We start from the raw sequence: 19486 nt of genomic DNA, 5'->3' as shown, positions 1-19486 counted from the left end.
ATACTTTACCATTCAGCTAGTAAGTCTACTCCACTGTATACAGTTCTATTGGAAATAAAATACAAAGATATATACCCCATGCAGAAATTTGAAATACCAAAATACAAAGAATATTTGTTTGTACAAAAATAAATAAATAAACCTCTTCAGAGAGTCTACATATTATATGAAGCTAGGTTTTAAAGAAAACTCTGTCCCCCAATTCTAGGCTATTTCTATACTGGAGAAAAATATTACACATTTGTGAAATTTTCTGGGGGTGAATTTCAACTTATTTGGAAAACAATTATGCCACTACTGGAGATGGCATTTAAAAAAAATTTTTTTTAATTAATTTATTTAGGGGTGCCTGGGTGGCTCAGCTGGTTGAGCCTCTGACTTCAGTTCGGGTCATGATCTCATGGTTCGTGGGTTCGAGCCCCACGTTGGGCTCTGTGCTGTCAGCTCAGAACATGAATCCTGCTTCGGATTCTGTATCTCTCTCTCTCTGGCCTTCCCTTGCTCAGGCTTTGTCTCTCTCTGTCGCAAAAATAAACATTAAAATAAATAAATAAAATTAATTTATTTTGAGAGAGAGATAGCACGAGCAGGGGAAGGGCAGAGAGAGGGAGAGACAGAGAATCCCAAGCAGGCTCTGCACTGGCAGATGCGGGGCTCAAACCTATGAAACTATGTAATCATTACCACAGCCAAAACCAAGAGTCAGACCCTCAACTGACTGAGCCACCAAGGAGTCCCTAGGGATGGCATTTGAAAACAAAAAACTAAACTAAACAAACTTGAAAATTTAACAATTATTTCTTCAGTATTACTCCTGTTCCAAGGTTTGCTATGGTGAGTGTTTCATATGCTAGCAGCATAGAAAACTCATTATCGTTTTTTTTTTTTTAAGTCTATTTATCTTGAGAGAGAGAGAAAAAAAAAGCATGAGTGGGGGAGAGGCAGACAGAGAGAGAGGAGAGAGAGAATCCCATACAAGCTCCAGGCTGTTATCCCAGAGCCTGACGCTGGGCTCGATCTCACAAACTGTGAGATCATGACCTAAACTGAAATCAAGAGTCCAATGCTTAACTGAATGAACCACCCAGGTGCCCCCAAAACCCATCATCATTAAGACATACCTCTTCTGAGTCTTGTGATTTGGTAGTTTCTTCATTCAAAACATATCGTCCTCTATAAAACTCCCTTATCCTTAGATTTAAGGTTTCAGTTTCTTTTTTCAAATTCTCATAACTTGGTAGTGGTTTACTGGCTGTATCTGAAGTCCTAAAAGGTAAAGACTCATCCAAGCTATTCTGAGATCCCTGCAGGGAAGGAGAATGTCTGTCTAGGTCACAGTCTATGTCATCTTCATCAAGTTCTTCTTCTTTAACCAGAGGGGCTGAAGAGAGTTTCAGACACAAAGAAGCATAATTCTGGCCATACAAAAACCTCAAAGTTTCTTCTGTCTTCCACTCAATCAAAGTCTCCTTCAGGACTTTAAGTAAGTTTGCCTTTGCAACTTCAGGGCACATCTGCACTGAATTAGAGGCTGATCTAGAAACCTGGTTTGATTTGGCAAACTTTCTCTTAAAATGCTCAGCACTTTTCTTACTTATGCCTACTAGAGTTACTTTTGAACTACTGTATTTATTTCCAGAATTTTCTGAAGCTTCTACTTTTTCTTGCAAAGGACTATTTGGAGAAATCTGAGTACTTACTTTCTGTGAAGGAAGTTCACAAGCAGCAGCTTTCTCCTGACTATCTAATGTGCAATTGCCTAGCTGCTCAGAGACATCTATTACTGTCTGTTCTTTGTCTTCATGCTTGGAGTTAGCTTTATGGCCGGCTTTCTTTTTCATTATGCTTTTTTTGTGCAGCTTTGGACTTACACCCATTGCATCTACCAGTCTGTTTCCTGGTAGAATGGAGGAAACAAAGTCTTGCTCATTGTCACTGTTACTGTCACTATGAGTGCTAGAAGAACTAGATTCATAATGCTTCTCAAAATGGCCAGGATTGTCAATATCTGATGTTTTAATGGCCTTAGTGTATAGCTGTACTTCCTTTCCAGAATGGCCACTGTAGAAGGAAAGAAACAAAATAACTATAATGAAAAAGCAAAACGTCCCACAGTTATTTATATTTTGTAACTTTCAAGCATTGCCTATAAACTATATATATATATATATATATATATATATATATATATATATCTATATCTATATCTATATGTATTTCCGTAGATACACACATATACACATATACGTGTTTTTGAAGAATGCTATATAATCTATGATTTCTCTGCATCTTATTTATTTGATATAATTCTACCATCTTCTTTCTTTTTTCCCATTTTTTAAAGTGTTAAAGGAGTACAGCAAAAAGAAAAAAAAAACCTTGATAATTCCATCCTACTGAATTATTTTGATTTTTGCTTGTTACATTTCTTTTTCTTTCTTTTTTTTTTTTTAAACTCATGACCTGATGATCAAGACCTGAGCGGAGATCAAGAGTCGGACACTTAACTGAATGAACCACTCAGGTGCCTCTGCCTGTTACTGTTCTGTGACTATTTTATATATACTTTTTAAAAAAAGGTTTTCTTTTGAAAACTGCATTCCTGCTTTCTCAAAAAAATGTATTACAGAAACTCTGTTTAGGTTTTGAAAGATAACAAGATAAAAAGACATGTTTAAACCTTTCCCGATTATGGTTGATAGTTATACAGAAAATTCCATAGATAAAAATCACAAGAAAGTCTTAGCAAAAAATAAAATTAATAAAGAAAATTAATATTTGTCAATGAAAGATATTGTGTTTGAAAACCCAGAGTTATTATAGAATGCTAAAAATAAAAGACAGTAGTTTTCCCTTTGACTATGTTCCTTCAATTTTCATTTTTTTTAATTAAAAAAAATTTTTAATGTTTACTTATTTTGAGAGAGACAGAGAGTGGGAGAGAGGGAGAGAGGGAGGAGGGACTAAGAACGAGGAGAGAGAGAATCCCAAGCAGGCTCCACACTGTCAGCACAAACGTGGGGCTCGATCCCACAAACCATGAGATCATTACCTGAGCTGAAACCAAGAATCGCACACTTAATCAACTGAGCAACCTAGGCGCCCTGCTTCAATTTTCAACTGGGTTTTAAAAAGATTAAGAATTATGAAAAGGTGAAAGAAAAGAGTAGCTTTGTCTATACAAACCTGAGATAGGAAATGTTAGGTGAGAAACTACTCTCCAGCAAATACACATATCAGAACTTTAAAAGAACTCTTTTAGGATAACAATTCTGTGTAAGTGGGGGCAGGGAATTGTGAGGGTATGTAGGAACTTTCTACTTTTCAAGCAATTTTTCTATACACTTAAAACTGCTCCCCCAAAAGGATATTCATTTTTTAAATGATTAAAAAAATAGACTAAAATAAAATAATGCAACATTAAAAAAAAAAAAAAAAAGCATGGTTGGTGGAAGTATAAAGAAAGAAAAAGAAAAACAGAGTTGAAAGTAAGGTTGTGGGGGCGCCTGGGTGGCTTAGTCAGTTAACCGTCCAACTTAGGCTTAGGTCATGATCTCATGGTTGGTGCATTCGAACCCTGTGTCAGGCTCTGTGCTGACAGCTAGCTCAGAACCCAGAGCCTGTCTAAGGATTCTGTGTCTCCCTCTCTCTCTGCCCCTCCCTTGCTTGCACTTTCCTCTCTCTCTTTCAAAAATAAATAAAACATAAAACAAAACAAAACAAAACAGTAAGGTTGTGGATGGGAATAAAGAAAAGATAACAAGTTTATTCAGTATTAGATACCATTTTTTAGTTAGAATCTAACCTATATAGCCACGAGACTGTCTCTTGTACCTGAAGTAAGCATAATGTTAAAAAAAATTAGAACAATTTGACTTTCATAGGTTTCATATTTTCTCTTGGAATTTTAAAGTAATTATATTTTTCTATATTACTTTGAAGCTATAAATTTAAAATATATATCAATAAATAAATATCTCTTACTTGTGCTCAATTCCATGTACTAAAATAGTGGCTAAAAACCAGGAAAATTTATGCTGATAAAAGATATAAGAATGTGTTTTGAGAAATAGTCACGATTGGGCAAGCAACACCACAAGAACAGTTAAGAAAAATATCACAACTTGGAATTTTTCTATTAATGCTTTAGACACTCTTCCAAATAATACATAATTGGCATATTAAGCTTTGAAATCCTATAAAATAAGACTAAAAAAACCTTTCAACAAATGTAATTGGCATAATCTAGTTGACAAAGAAGCACAGTATTTCAGATGGAAGCTATGTTTGTGTCGTATTTCAACAGGTTCAATTAGACTTCATTGTAGGAACAGCTGTACAATAAATCATACAGATTAAACACATCATCTTACTATCACAAAAGAAAAAGCTGTACAAGGCAAATATTTCTTTGTGTGGGCTAAAATGGGCACTTACCTCATGCATCAACACAGGAAGTCCAAAAGCTCGTATCACCTGGTTTACTCTTAATGTTTCTATTAACATAAATATATAGAAGGTAAGTAATACTGATTCAACCATACCTTTGTCCTTCCTGTAGCAGTTGAAAATCAGGATCCCTGTGACAAAACATAGGAATAAAAAATTGAAGGCAACTGGTATGTCAAACATTTTCAAGTGTTTGTTATAACTATATTGGATAGAAAATATAATTAAAAGGAAACAGTTCATTTAAAGTTTTAAAGAAAAAATTGAAGAACAAAGTATTGTGAAACTCATCCATAAGAAATATGGATTAATCTGTTATCCAAAATTTGTTCATACTTTAGGACTAAGTTCAATTTCCACGAGTGTAATAAAGTTTTCCCTGACTAACCTGACTAAAGTAAATCACTCTCTCCTATGAGTTCCAGAGTCAGTATTATGTATTCAATTAATATATGTTAATCAGGTACTCCTCTATGGCTTAATACTAGAATTATTATCTAAAAGTCTTACTTTTCATATGTTTAAGTGTGGTTTCTTACCAAACCAGAAGCTTCTTGAGCGCAGGAATTATGTACCACAATTCTCCTCTATTTCCTTTATATAGTCAATAAGAATTTTTGCTCTAATTTCTGAGAAAGCATTGTATCGTAGTATGGATATGAACTATGTAGATCAGGTGATTGAATTCAATTCTAGGAACAATCTTTCTATGCAATACCAGAAATTACATTTGGGTGGGCATCATGGATATTTAAAAGACAGAAAGAAAAGCTCTTAGAAAGCCAATACAAAAAGGAACAAATAGCAAGTGATTCCAAGAGGACAGGAAAACTCTATAAAATATTTCTGAAGTGACTCAGGAAAAGTGACTTCTAAAGATTACAAAAATGGATTAAATAAAAGTGAATATACAGGGACACCTGGGTGGCTCAGTTGGTTAAGCAACTTCAGCTCAGGTCATGATCTCAAAGCTTGTGAGTTCAAGCCCCGCATCAGGCTCTCCACTCTCAGTGCAGAGCCCACTTTGGACCCTCTGTCTCCCTCTCTCTCTGCTCCCCACCCCCATTCTCTCTCTCTCTCTCAAAATAAACATTAAAAATTTAAAAAAGAAAAATATACAAAGAAGAATACACAAAAAATGGAGTGATAATCCACGTTTATCAATAGGGAGACTCAATACTGTCAAGATGTCATTCTCAACTTGATCTACAGATTCAATGTAATCCCAATCAAAATCCCAGCAAGTTATTTGTGGATATCACAAATTGAGTGTAAAGTTTGGGAGGAGGCAAAAGACCAAGAATAGCTAACACAATAATGAAGAACAAAGTTGGAGAACTGACATTACCTGACTTCGAGACTATAACGCTACAGTAATGAAGACAGTGTGGTAGTGGTCAAAGAACAGATAAATAGATCACTGGAACAGAATAGAGAACCCAGAAATAGATGCACACAAATATATTCAACTGATCTTTGACAAAGCAGCAAAAGCAATATGAGGGAGAAAAGACCATTTTTCAACAAATGGTACTGGAATACTGATTATTCACATGTAAAGAAGTGAATCAAGGGGCACCTGGGTGGCTCAGTGTGTTGGGCCTCTCTGTTGATTTCAGCTCAGGTCACAATCCCAGGGTTGTGGGATTGAGCCCTGTGTTGGGCTCCGCACTGACTGCGGAGTCCACCTGAGATTCTCTTTCTCTCCCTCTGTCCCTCTCCACTGCTTGGACTTTGTCTCTGTCTCTCTCTCTCTCTCTAAAACAAACAAACAAACAAACATACAAACAAACAAGTGAATCAAGACAAAGACTTATACCATTCACAAAAACTAACTCAAAATGGATCATAGAACTAAATATAAAACATAAAACTATACAAAACTCCAACAAGATAATACAGGAGAAACTAGATGACTTTTTAGATAGGACACCAAACACACAATCTATGACTGAAAAAACTGGTAAGCCAGGCTTCATTAAATTAAAAAAATTCTGCTTTGTGAAAGATATTGTCAAGAGAATAAAAAGAAAAACCAGATTAGGAGAAAATATTTGCAAAAGACATACTTGATAAAAGACTATTATCCAAAATATCAAATAACTCTTAAAAGTCAATAAGAAAACACCTCAATAAAAATGGGTCAGAGACATTAAAAGACACCTCACCAAAGAAGATATAAAGATGGCAAGTAAGCATATGAAAAGATGCTCTACATTATATGTCATCAGCAAACTGCAAATTAAAAGAACAGTAAGATAACACTACACTTGTTAGTATAGCTAAAATGCAGAACACTGACAACATCATATGCTGGTGAATGTTTGGAGCAAGAGAACTCTCATTCATTCCTGGTGAAAATGCAAAATGGTACAGCCACTTTGAAATACAGTTTGGTGACTTCTTTTAAAACTAAACATACTCTTACCATACAATCCAGAACTCTTACTCCCCGGTATTCACCCAAAGGAGTTGAAAATTTACATCTACATACCATTTGCACCTATGTGGATAGAACTAGAGTGTATTATGCTAAGTGAAATTAGTCAGAGAAAGACAAATATCACATGACTTCACTCATATGAAGAATTTAAGATACAAAACAGATGAACATAGGGAAGGAAAGCAAAAATAATATAACAACGGGGGGGGGGGGGAGACAAAACAGAAAACACTCTTAAATATAGAGAACAAACAGAGGGTTGGTGGAGGGGCTGTGGGAGGGGGGATGGGCTAAATGGGTAAGGGGCATTAAGGAATCTACTCTTGAAATCATTGTTGCACTATATGCTAACTAACTTAGATGTAAATTAAACAAATAAATAAGAAAATTTACGTCTACACAAAAGCCTGCACACGGATGTTTACAGCAGCTCTATCCATTTTGCCAAAACTTAGAAGCAATTAAGATATCTTTCAGTTGGTGAATGGTTAAATAAACTGTAGTAAATTCAGACAACAGATTATTATTAAGCATTAAAAAGAAATTAGCCACTATCAACCTAGAAAAAGACATGGAAGAAACTTAAATGCATATTACTAAGTGAAATAAGCCAGCCTGAAAAGAACATACTCTGTATAATTTTACTACCTAATATTCTGGGAAAGGTAAAACTATGGAGATAGTAAAAAGATCAGGGTTTATGACAGGTGGGAGATGAATAAGTGGAGCACATAGGATTTTTATGACTATAAAATTACTCTGTATAATAATGTAATTAATGTTGGATTCAAGTCATTATATATTTGTCCAAACCCATAGAATGTACAAAGCTAAGAGTGAACTCTAATATAAACTATGGGCTTTGGGTGATAATGATATGTCAATACAGGCCCATCAATTGTAACAAATGAGCAATTTTGTTGGGGGATGCTGATAATGAGGGAGGCTATACAAGGGTAGGGGTAAGGAGGATATATGGGAAATCTCTGTACCTTCCTCTCCATTTTGCTATGAAGCTAATATTGCTCTAAGGAATAAAGTCTATTAATAGAAAAAAAAGTAAATATAAGAAACTAGACATACATGAAAGAGAAGCTAAGGCATTGAATATTAATCCCATTTAAAGGACAAAATAGGGTTGCAATGAAGGCCATGATATTGCAAAAAAGCATTTCAATTAAAAAAAGTTAAGCCAAATGGACAGATGGAACCACAGGTTATTCGAGTTATGACATTGAAAGGCTGCTAATCAAAAAATGTCAGTTAAAGATATTTTTCTATATAATTAAGCATCAGAGTTGACCACATAATACTGCCTAGATAATCCATTTATCTTGTGTTCAGTCTTAAGCAGAAGAGGCACTGGTATGAATGGACTCTCCTACCAATCCTCTCCTTAAGTTATGGAAGGCACCGCTAACCAATCAAGGCATTCTTTCCCATTATATTCCTTCTCAGCACCACACATTAGGAGACATATGGGATGAAACCAATATTTGCCATCCCTGCTTTAGAGATTCCCCTGTAGTTCAGGAATTCTCCAAGACCAATAATAAAAAATTTAGAAGGAAAGGCAAAATAAGACAATGGGCAATGAGCTGCCTGAGAGTAAAATTTTAATCTATTTTTGTTTTTTTCCTTAGTCCCTCAGCCAATTGGGGCATATCCTTTCCCAATCACCCAATATTACCCTGTTTACACTACTTCTACTCACTAAAACTCTAGTTATAGAAGCTACCTTGGGTTGGTGTTCCTCAAAGCAAAGGACACTACTTGGATGGTGACTAGCCTTGATTGCCCCAGGGGATATTTATAACTCTCATTAAGAGCTTTTTTGGCCTAAATAATATGCTAACTTTTACAACAGAGGATTTTATTGCCTCTCACAGGTACCTGTAGTTCTTTCATTCTTCCTATCCCACATCCCCATCCAAGTCTTCCTGGCTAAAATTGTCAAGGTTCAGTGCCTTGCAGCTGCCTGGCATTTAGTCCTATAGGGTCTGAGTATCTCTATAGGTAAGAAAATATGTATAGACAGTGATTCTCAATTGGACTCTTACACTCAACAGCTAACCTACAAATGCAGGGTATATATTCCATTATTCCTTCAAAAATAAAATTCTGAACTATTATATGTATGAATTATGCTGGGTATATTAAGTAATATAAAGAACAGGTTCTTATTCTTAAGGACGTTACAATTTAGTAGGAGAAAAACGCCTGTTCTAAGAGCTTCACAAAGGTTAATCCTCACAAGAATGAGTAGCTACAACTATTATCCCCATGTTACAGATAAAAAAATTTGAGTACTAAAAGAATAAGTAGTGGAAAGCCACACAACTGGTAAGTGGTAAAGCCAGAAATCAAATCAAGACAGCAGGGCTCTTAACTACATTTTGCATCACATAATTTCAGAGAATATATGTTAAGTATCATGAGAGATACATGAACTGCTACAACAAATTACAGAAGAAATAAAAATTGCTTGTTGAGCCAATGAAGAAAAGCTTTAGATTCAGTTGGGTCTATAAAGATTCATATAGTTTATATATAAAAGCCTTTAAGGCTAACTCTATGGATCTGAGGTTTTACTCCGTAAACCTCTCCCTTTTTCCTCTTGCCTTTTAGGATATTATCATACTTAAATCTATCTTGAGAAAATAAACACAGAAACCAACAAACCCTGTCCTTCAATCATACAGCTCCCCCCACTGCCTTTTTCATTGTAACCTTTCTTTATAGAAGTCTGCACTGGTTTTCAATTCCACATCTCCTATTCAATCATCACCCCTCTGCCTCCTGGAATCTGTATGCATTACTCTACTGAGATGTCTCTTGCTAATATTACCAATCACCATAGAAATGCTAAACTTAATGGATATTTTTCAGGGTTCTGTCCCTACCAACCTTTTTAAAGTAGAAGAAAAATAATCAACTTGAGAGGAGAGCTTGAAAGAGTGAGAAAATAGGAATAAATCATGAAGCAAGCCTTGGTGACAGAAGAAAAGAATCAGGAACATAGAAAGTATAAGCAATGAGGCAGAGAAACGAGAAAGGATAAGAAAATAACGTTGAAGGAAATTCTGCTGGATGCACTCAATCATTTAGTTAAGTGGTAGGTTAAATTATCTATAATGAGTTGGGGATTGGGTTCAAAGTTTAAGGAGAGAAGAAAATGTGTGAACTTATCAGAGAGTCAATAAGAAACAAAGAAAAAAACATGTGAACACATGAGTGAGATTACACAGAATAAAATGGAACAGGGCCAAAGGAATGGAAAGAGTGCATGAGGCTTTGGTGTCAGATCTGGGTTTAAATTCCAGATCTATATAAATGAGCCTAGTGTTCTGGGTTAGTCACTAAACCTCTGTGAGCTTCAGTTCCACCACCCATAAAATGAGTAATAACACTTCCAATGGGTCTTGTAAAGACTGAGACAGCTTATTTAAAGCACTAATGTTCTAAATGAGACAGCTTATCTAAAGCGCTTGAGAACTTTACTCAATAAAGATCAGGAACCCAAGCACAGGAAAAAAAGGGTGAGGGAGGAGCTAAGATGGTAGAGGAATAGGGGGACCCTAAGCTTGCCTAGTCCCTCAAACACAGCTAGATAAAAATCAAATCATTCTGAACACCCAAGAAATCAATCTGAGGACTGAGAGAACAAAACTGCAAGTCTACAAGTAGAATTGTAGAAGATAGGAGCTGCGGAGACTTGATTTGGGGGAGGTAAGAACTGCGGGTGCTGTGGAGGGGAAGGAGCCCTGCTTATATAGAGTACCACAAGGTATTAGAAGCAGTGGAGCCCAAAATCTGAAGTTGTAGAAGTCTGCCCACTACAGGGGTCCAGCCCGGCTTAGTGGTGCTCCTATGGTGAAGGTGAGTGGAGAACCGAGAGTGGACAGCATGGACTGAGGATCCCCTGGGTCACATGAGGAGAAACAGTTCCCCTCCACTCCCCTTGGGAGTGGCTGCAAGGCCTCTCCAGGGCCAGAAGAATGGATGGCACCAATGTGCTGTACTGTTGCCAGGCACAGCAGTGGAAACACTGGCTGAGGGCAGTGAATCTTTTTTTTTTTTAATTTATTTTTATTTTTTTTAATTTTATTTTGTATTTTTTAAATTTATTTTATATTTTTTTAAAATTTACATCCAAATGAGTTAGCATATAGTGCAACAATGATTTCAGGAGTAGATTCCTTAGTGCCCCTTACCTATTTAGCCCATCCCCCCTCCCACAACCCCTCCAGCAACCTTCTGTTTGTTCTCCACATTTATGAGTCTCTTCTGTTTTGTCCACCTTCCTGTTTTTATATTATTTTTGTTTCCCTTCCCTTAAGTTCATCTGTTTTGTCTCTTAAAGTCCTCATATGAGTGAAGTCATATCATTTTTGTCTTTCTCTAATTTCACTTAGCATAATATCCTCCAGTTCCATCCATGTAGTTGCAAATGGCAAGATTTCATTCTTTTTGATTGCTGAGCAATACTCCATTGTGTATATATACATATATACATATACATATACGTATACATATACCACATCTTCTTTATCCATTCATCCATCGATGGACATTTGGGCTCTATCCATACTTTGGCTATTGTTGATAGTGCTGCTATAAACATGGGGGTGCATGTGTCCCTTCGAGACAAGCACACCTGTATCCTGTGGATAAATGCCTAGTAGTGCAATTGGTGGGTCGTAGAGTAGTTCTGTTTTTAGTGTTTTGAGGAAGAGGGCAGTGAATCTTGATGCAGGCTTTCTGTTCTGCTTTGCCTAAGATCTGAACCACTGTGTGGTCATGTGACTGCTGTCTTGGACAAGCTGGCAAATGGCAAAAGCATGGCAAGGCCCTCTTCCAGAGGAACAGCTTAGAGCCATGCCAACGAAGTCCCTAAAATTTGGAGTTTAGAAACCCAGCCATGGGCCTGAGACAAAACAACTTGGACATAAACAGGGTGAAGGCAGCCTGGGACATAAGGGAGATAATTGTGTTCTCTTCTGTGAGGGATTCCTGAAGAGTGGTGGGGCAAGCTCTCTGCTCTGTGGATAAGAGAGCTGAGCAACCCCATTTTGCTCCCCCGTCCATCAGCACTGACTGACCTCAGTGAGCTAACCAGCACCACCAAGTAAAGACCTGAGCTGCTTACGCCAAGCCCCAGCCCTGCTGCACCCTACTGTGCCCTGCAGGTGTATCTCAATGAGGGAAAGTTGGCCTGAGAAGCAGCATAGAAGCTGGCCCCAGAAGACCAGCACAAACCCCTCGTACAGTCCCAACTCCACTGATCACAGAATGCTGCAAAGCTTCAGCTCTAGGGGAAATAGGGTCTAGATTCCTTTTATTTTTTTAACTTTTTAGTTTTATATGTATATATATATTTATAATATATAAATTAGTTATATATATATAATATATATAAATATATATTATAAAATATAAATATATATATAACTATATAAATACAAATATTGCTTTTATTTTTAGATCTAGCTTCTTTTAACAAGCAGATCAAATCATATTTTGTCCGGACAAAATGACAAGATGTAGGAATACACCCCAAAAGAAAGAGCAGGAGTAGAAGTAACAGCCAGGGATTTAATCAATACAGATAGAAGATGTCTGAACTAGAATTTAAAACAATTATAAGGGCACTAACTGGGTTTGAAAAAAGCATAGAAGACACTACAGAATCATTTACTGCAGACATAAAAGAACTAAAATCCAATGAGGACAAAATTAAAAATGCTATAACCAGGATGCAAACCTGAATGAATGCCATAATACCAAGGATGAACAAAGCAGAAGAATGAATCAGTGATATAAAAGATAAAATCACAAAAAATAATGAAGCTGAAAAGAAGAGGGAAAAACAGGTACTGGATCACGAAGGTAGACTTAGGGAACTCAGCGACGTCTGAAAAAGTAGTAACATTCATACCATAGGAGACTCAGAAGATGAAGAGACGGAAAAAAGGGGCAGAAGGTTTATTTGAGCAAATTATAGCTGAAAACTTCCCTAATCCGGGAAAGGACACAGACAATGAAATCCAAGAAGCACAGAGAACTCCAATGAAATTCAACAAAAGCTGGCAATTGCCAAGGTATATCATAGTCAAATTCACAAAATACCCAGAGAAGGAAAGAATCTCGAAAGCAGCAAGGGAAAAAAAAAGTCCTTAACCTACAAAGGAATACAGATCAGGTTCGCAGTAGACTCATTTACAGATACTTGGCAGGACAGAAGGGATGGCAGGATATACTGAACATGCTAAATGGGAAAAATGTGCAGCCAAGAATACTTTATCCAGCAGGCCATCATTCAGAATGGAAGGAGAGATAAAGAGTTTCCCAGAAAAACAAAAACTAAAGTTTGTGACCAGTAAACCAGCCCTAGAAGATATATTAAAGGGGACTCTTTGGGGGGAAAAAAGACCAAAAGCAACAAAGACTAGAAAGGAACCGAGAATATCACCAGAAACACCAGATTTACAGGTAACACAATGGCTAAATTCATATTTTTCAATATTCACCCTGAATGTAAGTGGACCAAATGTTCCAATCAAAAGATATACGGTATCAGAATGGATAAAAAAAAAAAAAACAAGATCCACCAGGGGGGTGCCTGAGTGGCTCATTCGGTTAAGCGTCTGACTTCAGCCTAGGTCATGATCTCACCATTCCCGAGTTTGAGCCCTGCATCAGGCTCTGTGCTGAAAGCTTGGAGCCTGGAGCCTGTTTCAGATTCTGTCTGTCTGTCTGTCTGTCTGTCTCTATCCTTCCCCACTTGTGCTCTGTCTCTCTCTCTCTCAAGAACAAACATTGAAAAAGTTAAAAAACAAAAAACAAAAAACAGAACAAGACCCACCTATATGCTGCCTACAAGAGCCTCATTTTAGATCTGAAGACACCTGCAGATTAAAAATTAGGGGATGGGGAATATTTATCATGCTAATGGACATCAAAAGAAAGCTGGAGTAGCCATACTTCTATCAAAAAAACTAGATTATTCCTCCAACTTGGGAGGCAATTATATATATATATATACAATTCAATATATATAAATCAATTAATATATAAATATATATGTCAATTAATATAGAAATATATAAATCAATCAGTAACAAGCATATATAAATATATATCAATAACAAATTTATAAATCAATTAATAACAAGCATAAAGAAACTCATCAATAACAATACAATACAATAGTAGTAGGGGACTTTGACCCTCCCCTCCCCCCCCCCCCCCCCACTTACATCACCGGACATATCATTCTACACAGAAATTTAACAAAGAAACAATGGCTTTGAATGCACCCCAATGCACTTAACAGACATTCAGAACATTTTATCCTAAAGCAGCAGAATATACCTTCTTTTTGAGTGCACATGGAACATTCTCCAGAACAGATCACATACTGGGTCCAAATCAGCCCTTAACAAGTACAAAGAGATCAAGATCACTCCATGCATATTTGTAGACCTCAACACAATGAAACATGAGATCAACCACAAGAAAAAATTTGGAAGTACCACAAAATACATGGAGGTTAAAGAACATCCTATTAAACAATGAATGAGATAACCAGGAAATTAAAGAAGAAATAAAGAAATACATGGAAGCAAATGAAAATGAAAACGTAACAGTTCAAAACCATTGGGATGCAGCAAAAGTGGTCATAAGAGGGAAGTATACTGCCATACAGGACTACCTCAAGAAATAAGAAAAGTCTCAAAACAGACCTAACCACATACCTAAAGGTGCTAGAAACGGAAAAGCAAATAAAGCCAAAAGCCAGCAGAAGGGAAATAATAAAGATCAGAGCAGAAATAAATGATATAGAAACAAAAAGTAGAACAGATAAATGAAACTAGGAGCTTGTTCTTATCAAAGCCAGACTTATCAAAAAGAGAAAGGACCCAAATAAATAAAATCATGAATGAAACAGGAAAGATCATAACCAAAACCACAGAAAAAGAAATAATCATTAGAGATTATGAAAAATTATATGCCAACAAATTGGGCAAAACCTAGAAGAAATGGACAAATTCCTAGAAACACAGAAACTACCAAAACCGAAACAGGAAGAAATAGAAAATTTGAACAGGTCCATAACCAGCAAAGAAACGTAATCAGTAATGAAAAATCAATACACAAAAGTCCAGGGCCAGATGACTTCCTAGGGGAATTCTACCAGACATTTAAAGAAAAGTTAATACCTATTCTTCTCAAATTGTTCCAAAAAATAGAAATGAAAGGAAAACTTCCAAACTCATTCTACGAGGCCAGCAATACCTTGATTCCAAAACCAGACAAACAGCCCACTAAAAAGGATAATTACAGGCCAATATCCTTGATGAACACGTATGCAAAAATTCTCAAAAAGATACTAGCAAATCAAACCCAAGAATACATTAAAATAATTATTCACCATGATCAAGTGTGATTTATTCCTGGGCTGCAGAGATGGTTCAATATTTGCAAACTACTCAACGTGATACACGATGTTAATAAAATAAAGAATAAGAACTGGGGTGCCTGGGTGGCTCAGTCCGTTAAGCATGACTTCAGCACAGGTCATGATCTCACAGTTCGTGGGATCGAGCCTCATGTCGGGCTCTATGCTGACAGTGCAGAGCGTACTTGGGATTCTCTCTATCTCTGATCCTATCCCACTTGCAGGCTCTCTCTCAAAAGTAAATAAACTTAAAAAAAAAAAAAGGATAAGAACCATATTATCCTCTCAACAGATGCAGAAAAAGCATTTGACAAAATAAATACAGCATCATTCTTTATAAAAACCTTCAACAAAGTAGGAATAGTGGGAACGTAACTTAAAATCAGAAAGGCCATATACAAAAGACCCACAGCTTATATCATCCTCAATGGGGAAAAACTGAGAACTTTTCCTCTGTGGTCAGGAATAAGACAGGGGTGTCCACTCTCACCATTACTACTTAACAAAGTACTGGAAATCTTAGCCTTAGCAATCAGACAACAAGAAAAACATCAACAAGAAAGGCATCACAATCAGCAAGGAAGAATCAAAGTTTCACTATTTGTAGATGACATCATATTCTATGTAGAACCTGAAAGACTACACCAAAAAATTGCTAAACTGATACATGAATTCAGCACAGTCATGGGATATAAAAATCAATGTACAGAAATCTGTTGCATTATTCCATATACCAATAATGAAGCAGCAGAAGAAGAAATCAAGGAATCTATCCCATTTACAATTGCACCAAAAACTATAAGATACCTAGCAAATAAACCTAACCAAAGAGGGGCACCTGGGTGGCTCAGTCGGTTAAGTGTCCAATTTCAGCTCAGGTCATGATCTCGCAGATTGTGGGTTCAAGCTCTGTGTCAGGCTCTGTGTTGACAGTGTGGAGCCTGGAGCCTGGAGCCTGCTTCAAATTCTGTGTTCGCCTTCTTTCTCTGCCTCTCCTCTGCTCACACTCCATCTCTCTCTCCCTCTCCCTCTCTCTCTCTCTCTCAAAAATAAACATAAAAAAAAAAAAATTTAAACCTAACCAAAGAGGTAAAAGGTCTGTACTTTGAAAACTATAGAAAACTTATGAGGGAAACGAAAGAGGACACGAAAAAATGGAAAAACATTCCATGCTCATGGACTGGAAGAATCAAACATTGTTAAAATGTCTATATTGCCTAATGCAATCTACACATTTAATCTTTATCAAAATTCCACCAGGATTTTTCATAGAGCTAGAACAAACAATCCTAAAATTTGCATGGAACCACAAAGACTCCAAATAGCCAAAGCAATCTTGAAAACAAAAAGCAAAGCTGGAGGCATCACAATTCCAGATTTTAAGCTACATTACAAAGCTGTAGTCATCAAGACAGTATAGTACTGGCACAAAACCAGACATATAGATTAAGAGAATAGAATAGAAAACCCAGAAAAGAACCTGCAACTACATGGTCAACTAATCTTCAACAAAGCAGGAAAGAATATTCGATGGAAAAAGGACAATCTCTTCAACAAATGGTGTTGGGAAAGTTGGACAGCAACATGCAGAAGAATAAAACTAGACTAATTTTACACCACACACAAAAATAAATTCAAAATGGATGAAACACCTAAAATGTGAGACAGGAAACCATCAAAATCCTAGAGGAGAACACAGACAGCAACCTCTTTGACCTCGGCCGGAGCCACTTCTTACTAGACACATCTCCAGAGGCAAGAGAAACAAAAGTAAACATGAACTAGTGGGACTTTATCCAGATAGAAAAGCTTCTGTAAAGCGAAGAAAACAACAAAACTAAAAGGCAGCCTACAGAATGGGAGAAGATATCTGCAAATGACCTATTTGATAAATAGTAATCAGAATCTATAAAGAGCTTCTCCAACTCAACACCCAAAAACAAATCATCTAGTGAAGAAATGGGCAGAAGACGTGAACAGACATTTTTTCAAAAAAGACATCCAAATGGTTGACAGACACATGAAAAGATGCACAACATCACTCATCAGCAGCAAATCAAAACCACAATGAGATACCAGTTCACACCTGTCAGAATGGCTAAAATTAATAACAAGAAATAACAGGTATTGGCAAGGCTGCAGAGAAAGGGAAACCGTCTTGTACTGTTGGGAATGCAATCTTGTACAGCCACCCTGGAAAACAGTATGGAGGTTCCTCAAAAAGGCAAAAACAGAACTACCCTATAATCCAGCAATCACATTACTAGGCATTTATCCAAAGGATACAAAAATACTGACTTGAAGGGGTATATGCACCCTGATGTTTACAGTAGCATTATCAACAATAGCCAAACTATGGAAAGAGCCCAAATGACTACTGAAGACTGATGAATGGATAAAAGAGATCTGGTATACGTATATATACAAAGGAATATTACTCAGTTATCAAAAGAGTATTTTGCCATTGGCAACAAGTGGATAGAGCTAGAGTATGTTACACTAAGCGAAATTAGTCAGAGAAAGACAAATACCATATGATTTCACTCATAAATGGAATTTAAGAAACAAAACAGATTAACATAGGAAGGTGGGGGGGAGAAGACAAAAAGAGAGAATGAAGCAAACCATAAGAGACTCTTTTTTTTTTTTTTTAATTTTTTTTAACGTTTTTATTTATTTTTGAGACAGAGACAGAGCATGAACGGGGGAGGGGCAGAGAGAGAGGGAGACACAGAATCAGAAGCAGGCTCCAGACTCTAAGCCATCAGCCCAGAGCCCGACGCGGGGCTCAAATCACGGACTGTGAGATCGTGACCTGAGCTGAAGTCGGACACTTAACCGACTGCGCCACCCAGGCGCCCCAAGAGACTCTTAACAATAGAGAACAAACTAAGGGTTGATGGTGGGGACATGGATTAGATGGGTGATGGGTATTAGGGGCACTTGTTATAATGAGCATTGGGTGTTATATGTAAGTGATAAATCATTGAATTCTATTCCTGAAACCAATATTGCACTCTATGTTAACTAACTAGAATTTAAATAAACATTTTAAAAGAAAAAAAAAAAAGATGACTGTCACTTGGGAAGGTAGACATGGTAGAAGGTTAAGGGAGAAAGAATCTGGGATTGTTTGAATGGACAATACTGTAACTGCTGACTGTGGAGCTCAAGAAAACAAATTTAATGAAAGTCTGTCCAACCTAGAAGAATAGAGCTAAGGTAGAGACAGGAGGTCAAAATGAGGTTACAAAGCATACTCAAGAGTGATAGCTGTAGATGAGATAGAGGTTGTGGTCACAACGGGAAGCTCTTATTTCACGATCTTGGAGGTAGAATAGCCCATATAAGAGTAAGTCTATGTATGGCTGAATTAAGAGATAATCAAAATGTAAACACTATTCTGAATCATGAATGCAGTTTAAGATAATTTTATGAGAAATACCCAGCTACATAACAACATTTAAGGAAAAACACTTAAGAAGAAAAAAAAAAAACCCTCAATTTCTAAAGGTAAGGGGAAAGCCAGAATATACAAAGTGCCTACCATATGGTAGGTGGGCTTGGCTTTCTTTCTTTTTTTTTTTTTTTTTTTTTTTTTTGTGGTGTAATATACATTACATAAAATTTACCATTTAAACCATTTTTAATTATAGTTCAGTGGCATTAAGTACATTCGTATTTTTGTACAACTATCACCATCATCCATTTCCAGAATATTTTCATCTACCCACACTTTGTCCTAGCTGTTTTTTATACAACTTCACTTAATCCTCATACAACTTATGGCTTTTTTTTCTTTACAGATGAGGAATCTGAAGTTTTGAGAGGTTAAGCAATTAACTAGTAAATCTAGGATTCGAATTTGGATCTTTCAAAGTTTAAGCTCTTTCTACAACATGCTGCCTGTAAAATCAGAAAAAAGACTTTAAAAAGTTGTGAGGGTACTACCTTTGTTTAATCTTTCTCATAGGAACTCAATATACTTTACAAGTGACTATTTTCCCCTCCTTTGTTTCATTTTTCTTCAGGTAAAGAAGACTATATTGAACATTGTTTCTAGATATTTGATGAGTAATCTTAACAGTCTCCCTGATACCCAGTCTGTAAAATGGAGAATAATATGTGACACT

At 36.5% G+C, this 19486-nt stretch overlaps 1 protein-coding gene across 3 annotated transcripts in view; it reads right to left on the bottom strand.

The window, feature by feature from the left end:
* RPAP2 (RNA polymerase II associated protein 2) overlaps window positions 1-19486 on the bottom strand; it is a 99346-nt gene that overhangs the window by 58230 nt on the left and 21630 nt on the right. For all 3 annotated transcript variants that reach the window (XR_006712453.1, XM_045478275.1, XM_045478276.1), the window contains exons 7-8: window positions 4545-4580; window positions 1122-2061 (exon numbers count right to left, since the gene is read on the bottom strand). Coding sequence is in view for 2 of the 3 variants with exons in the window: in XM_045478275.1 (XP_045334231.1) it covers window positions 1122-2061; window positions 4545-4580 (976 nt within the window). In the remaining variant the exon portion in view is untranslated. The remainder of the gene's footprint in view (window positions 1-1121; window positions 2062-4544; window positions 4581-19486) is intronic.

This window comes from Leopardus geoffroyi, chromosome C1, assembly GCF_018350155.1.
Source record: "Leopardus geoffroyi isolate Oge1 chromosome C1, O.geoffroyi_Oge1_pat1.0, whole genome shotgun sequence".
Lineage (NCBI taxonomy): Eukaryota > Metazoa > Chordata > Mammalia > Carnivora > Felidae > Leopardus > Leopardus geoffroyi.
Note: the sequence above shows the minus strand (reverse complement) of the source record. Positions and strands in the feature narration are given on the sequence as shown.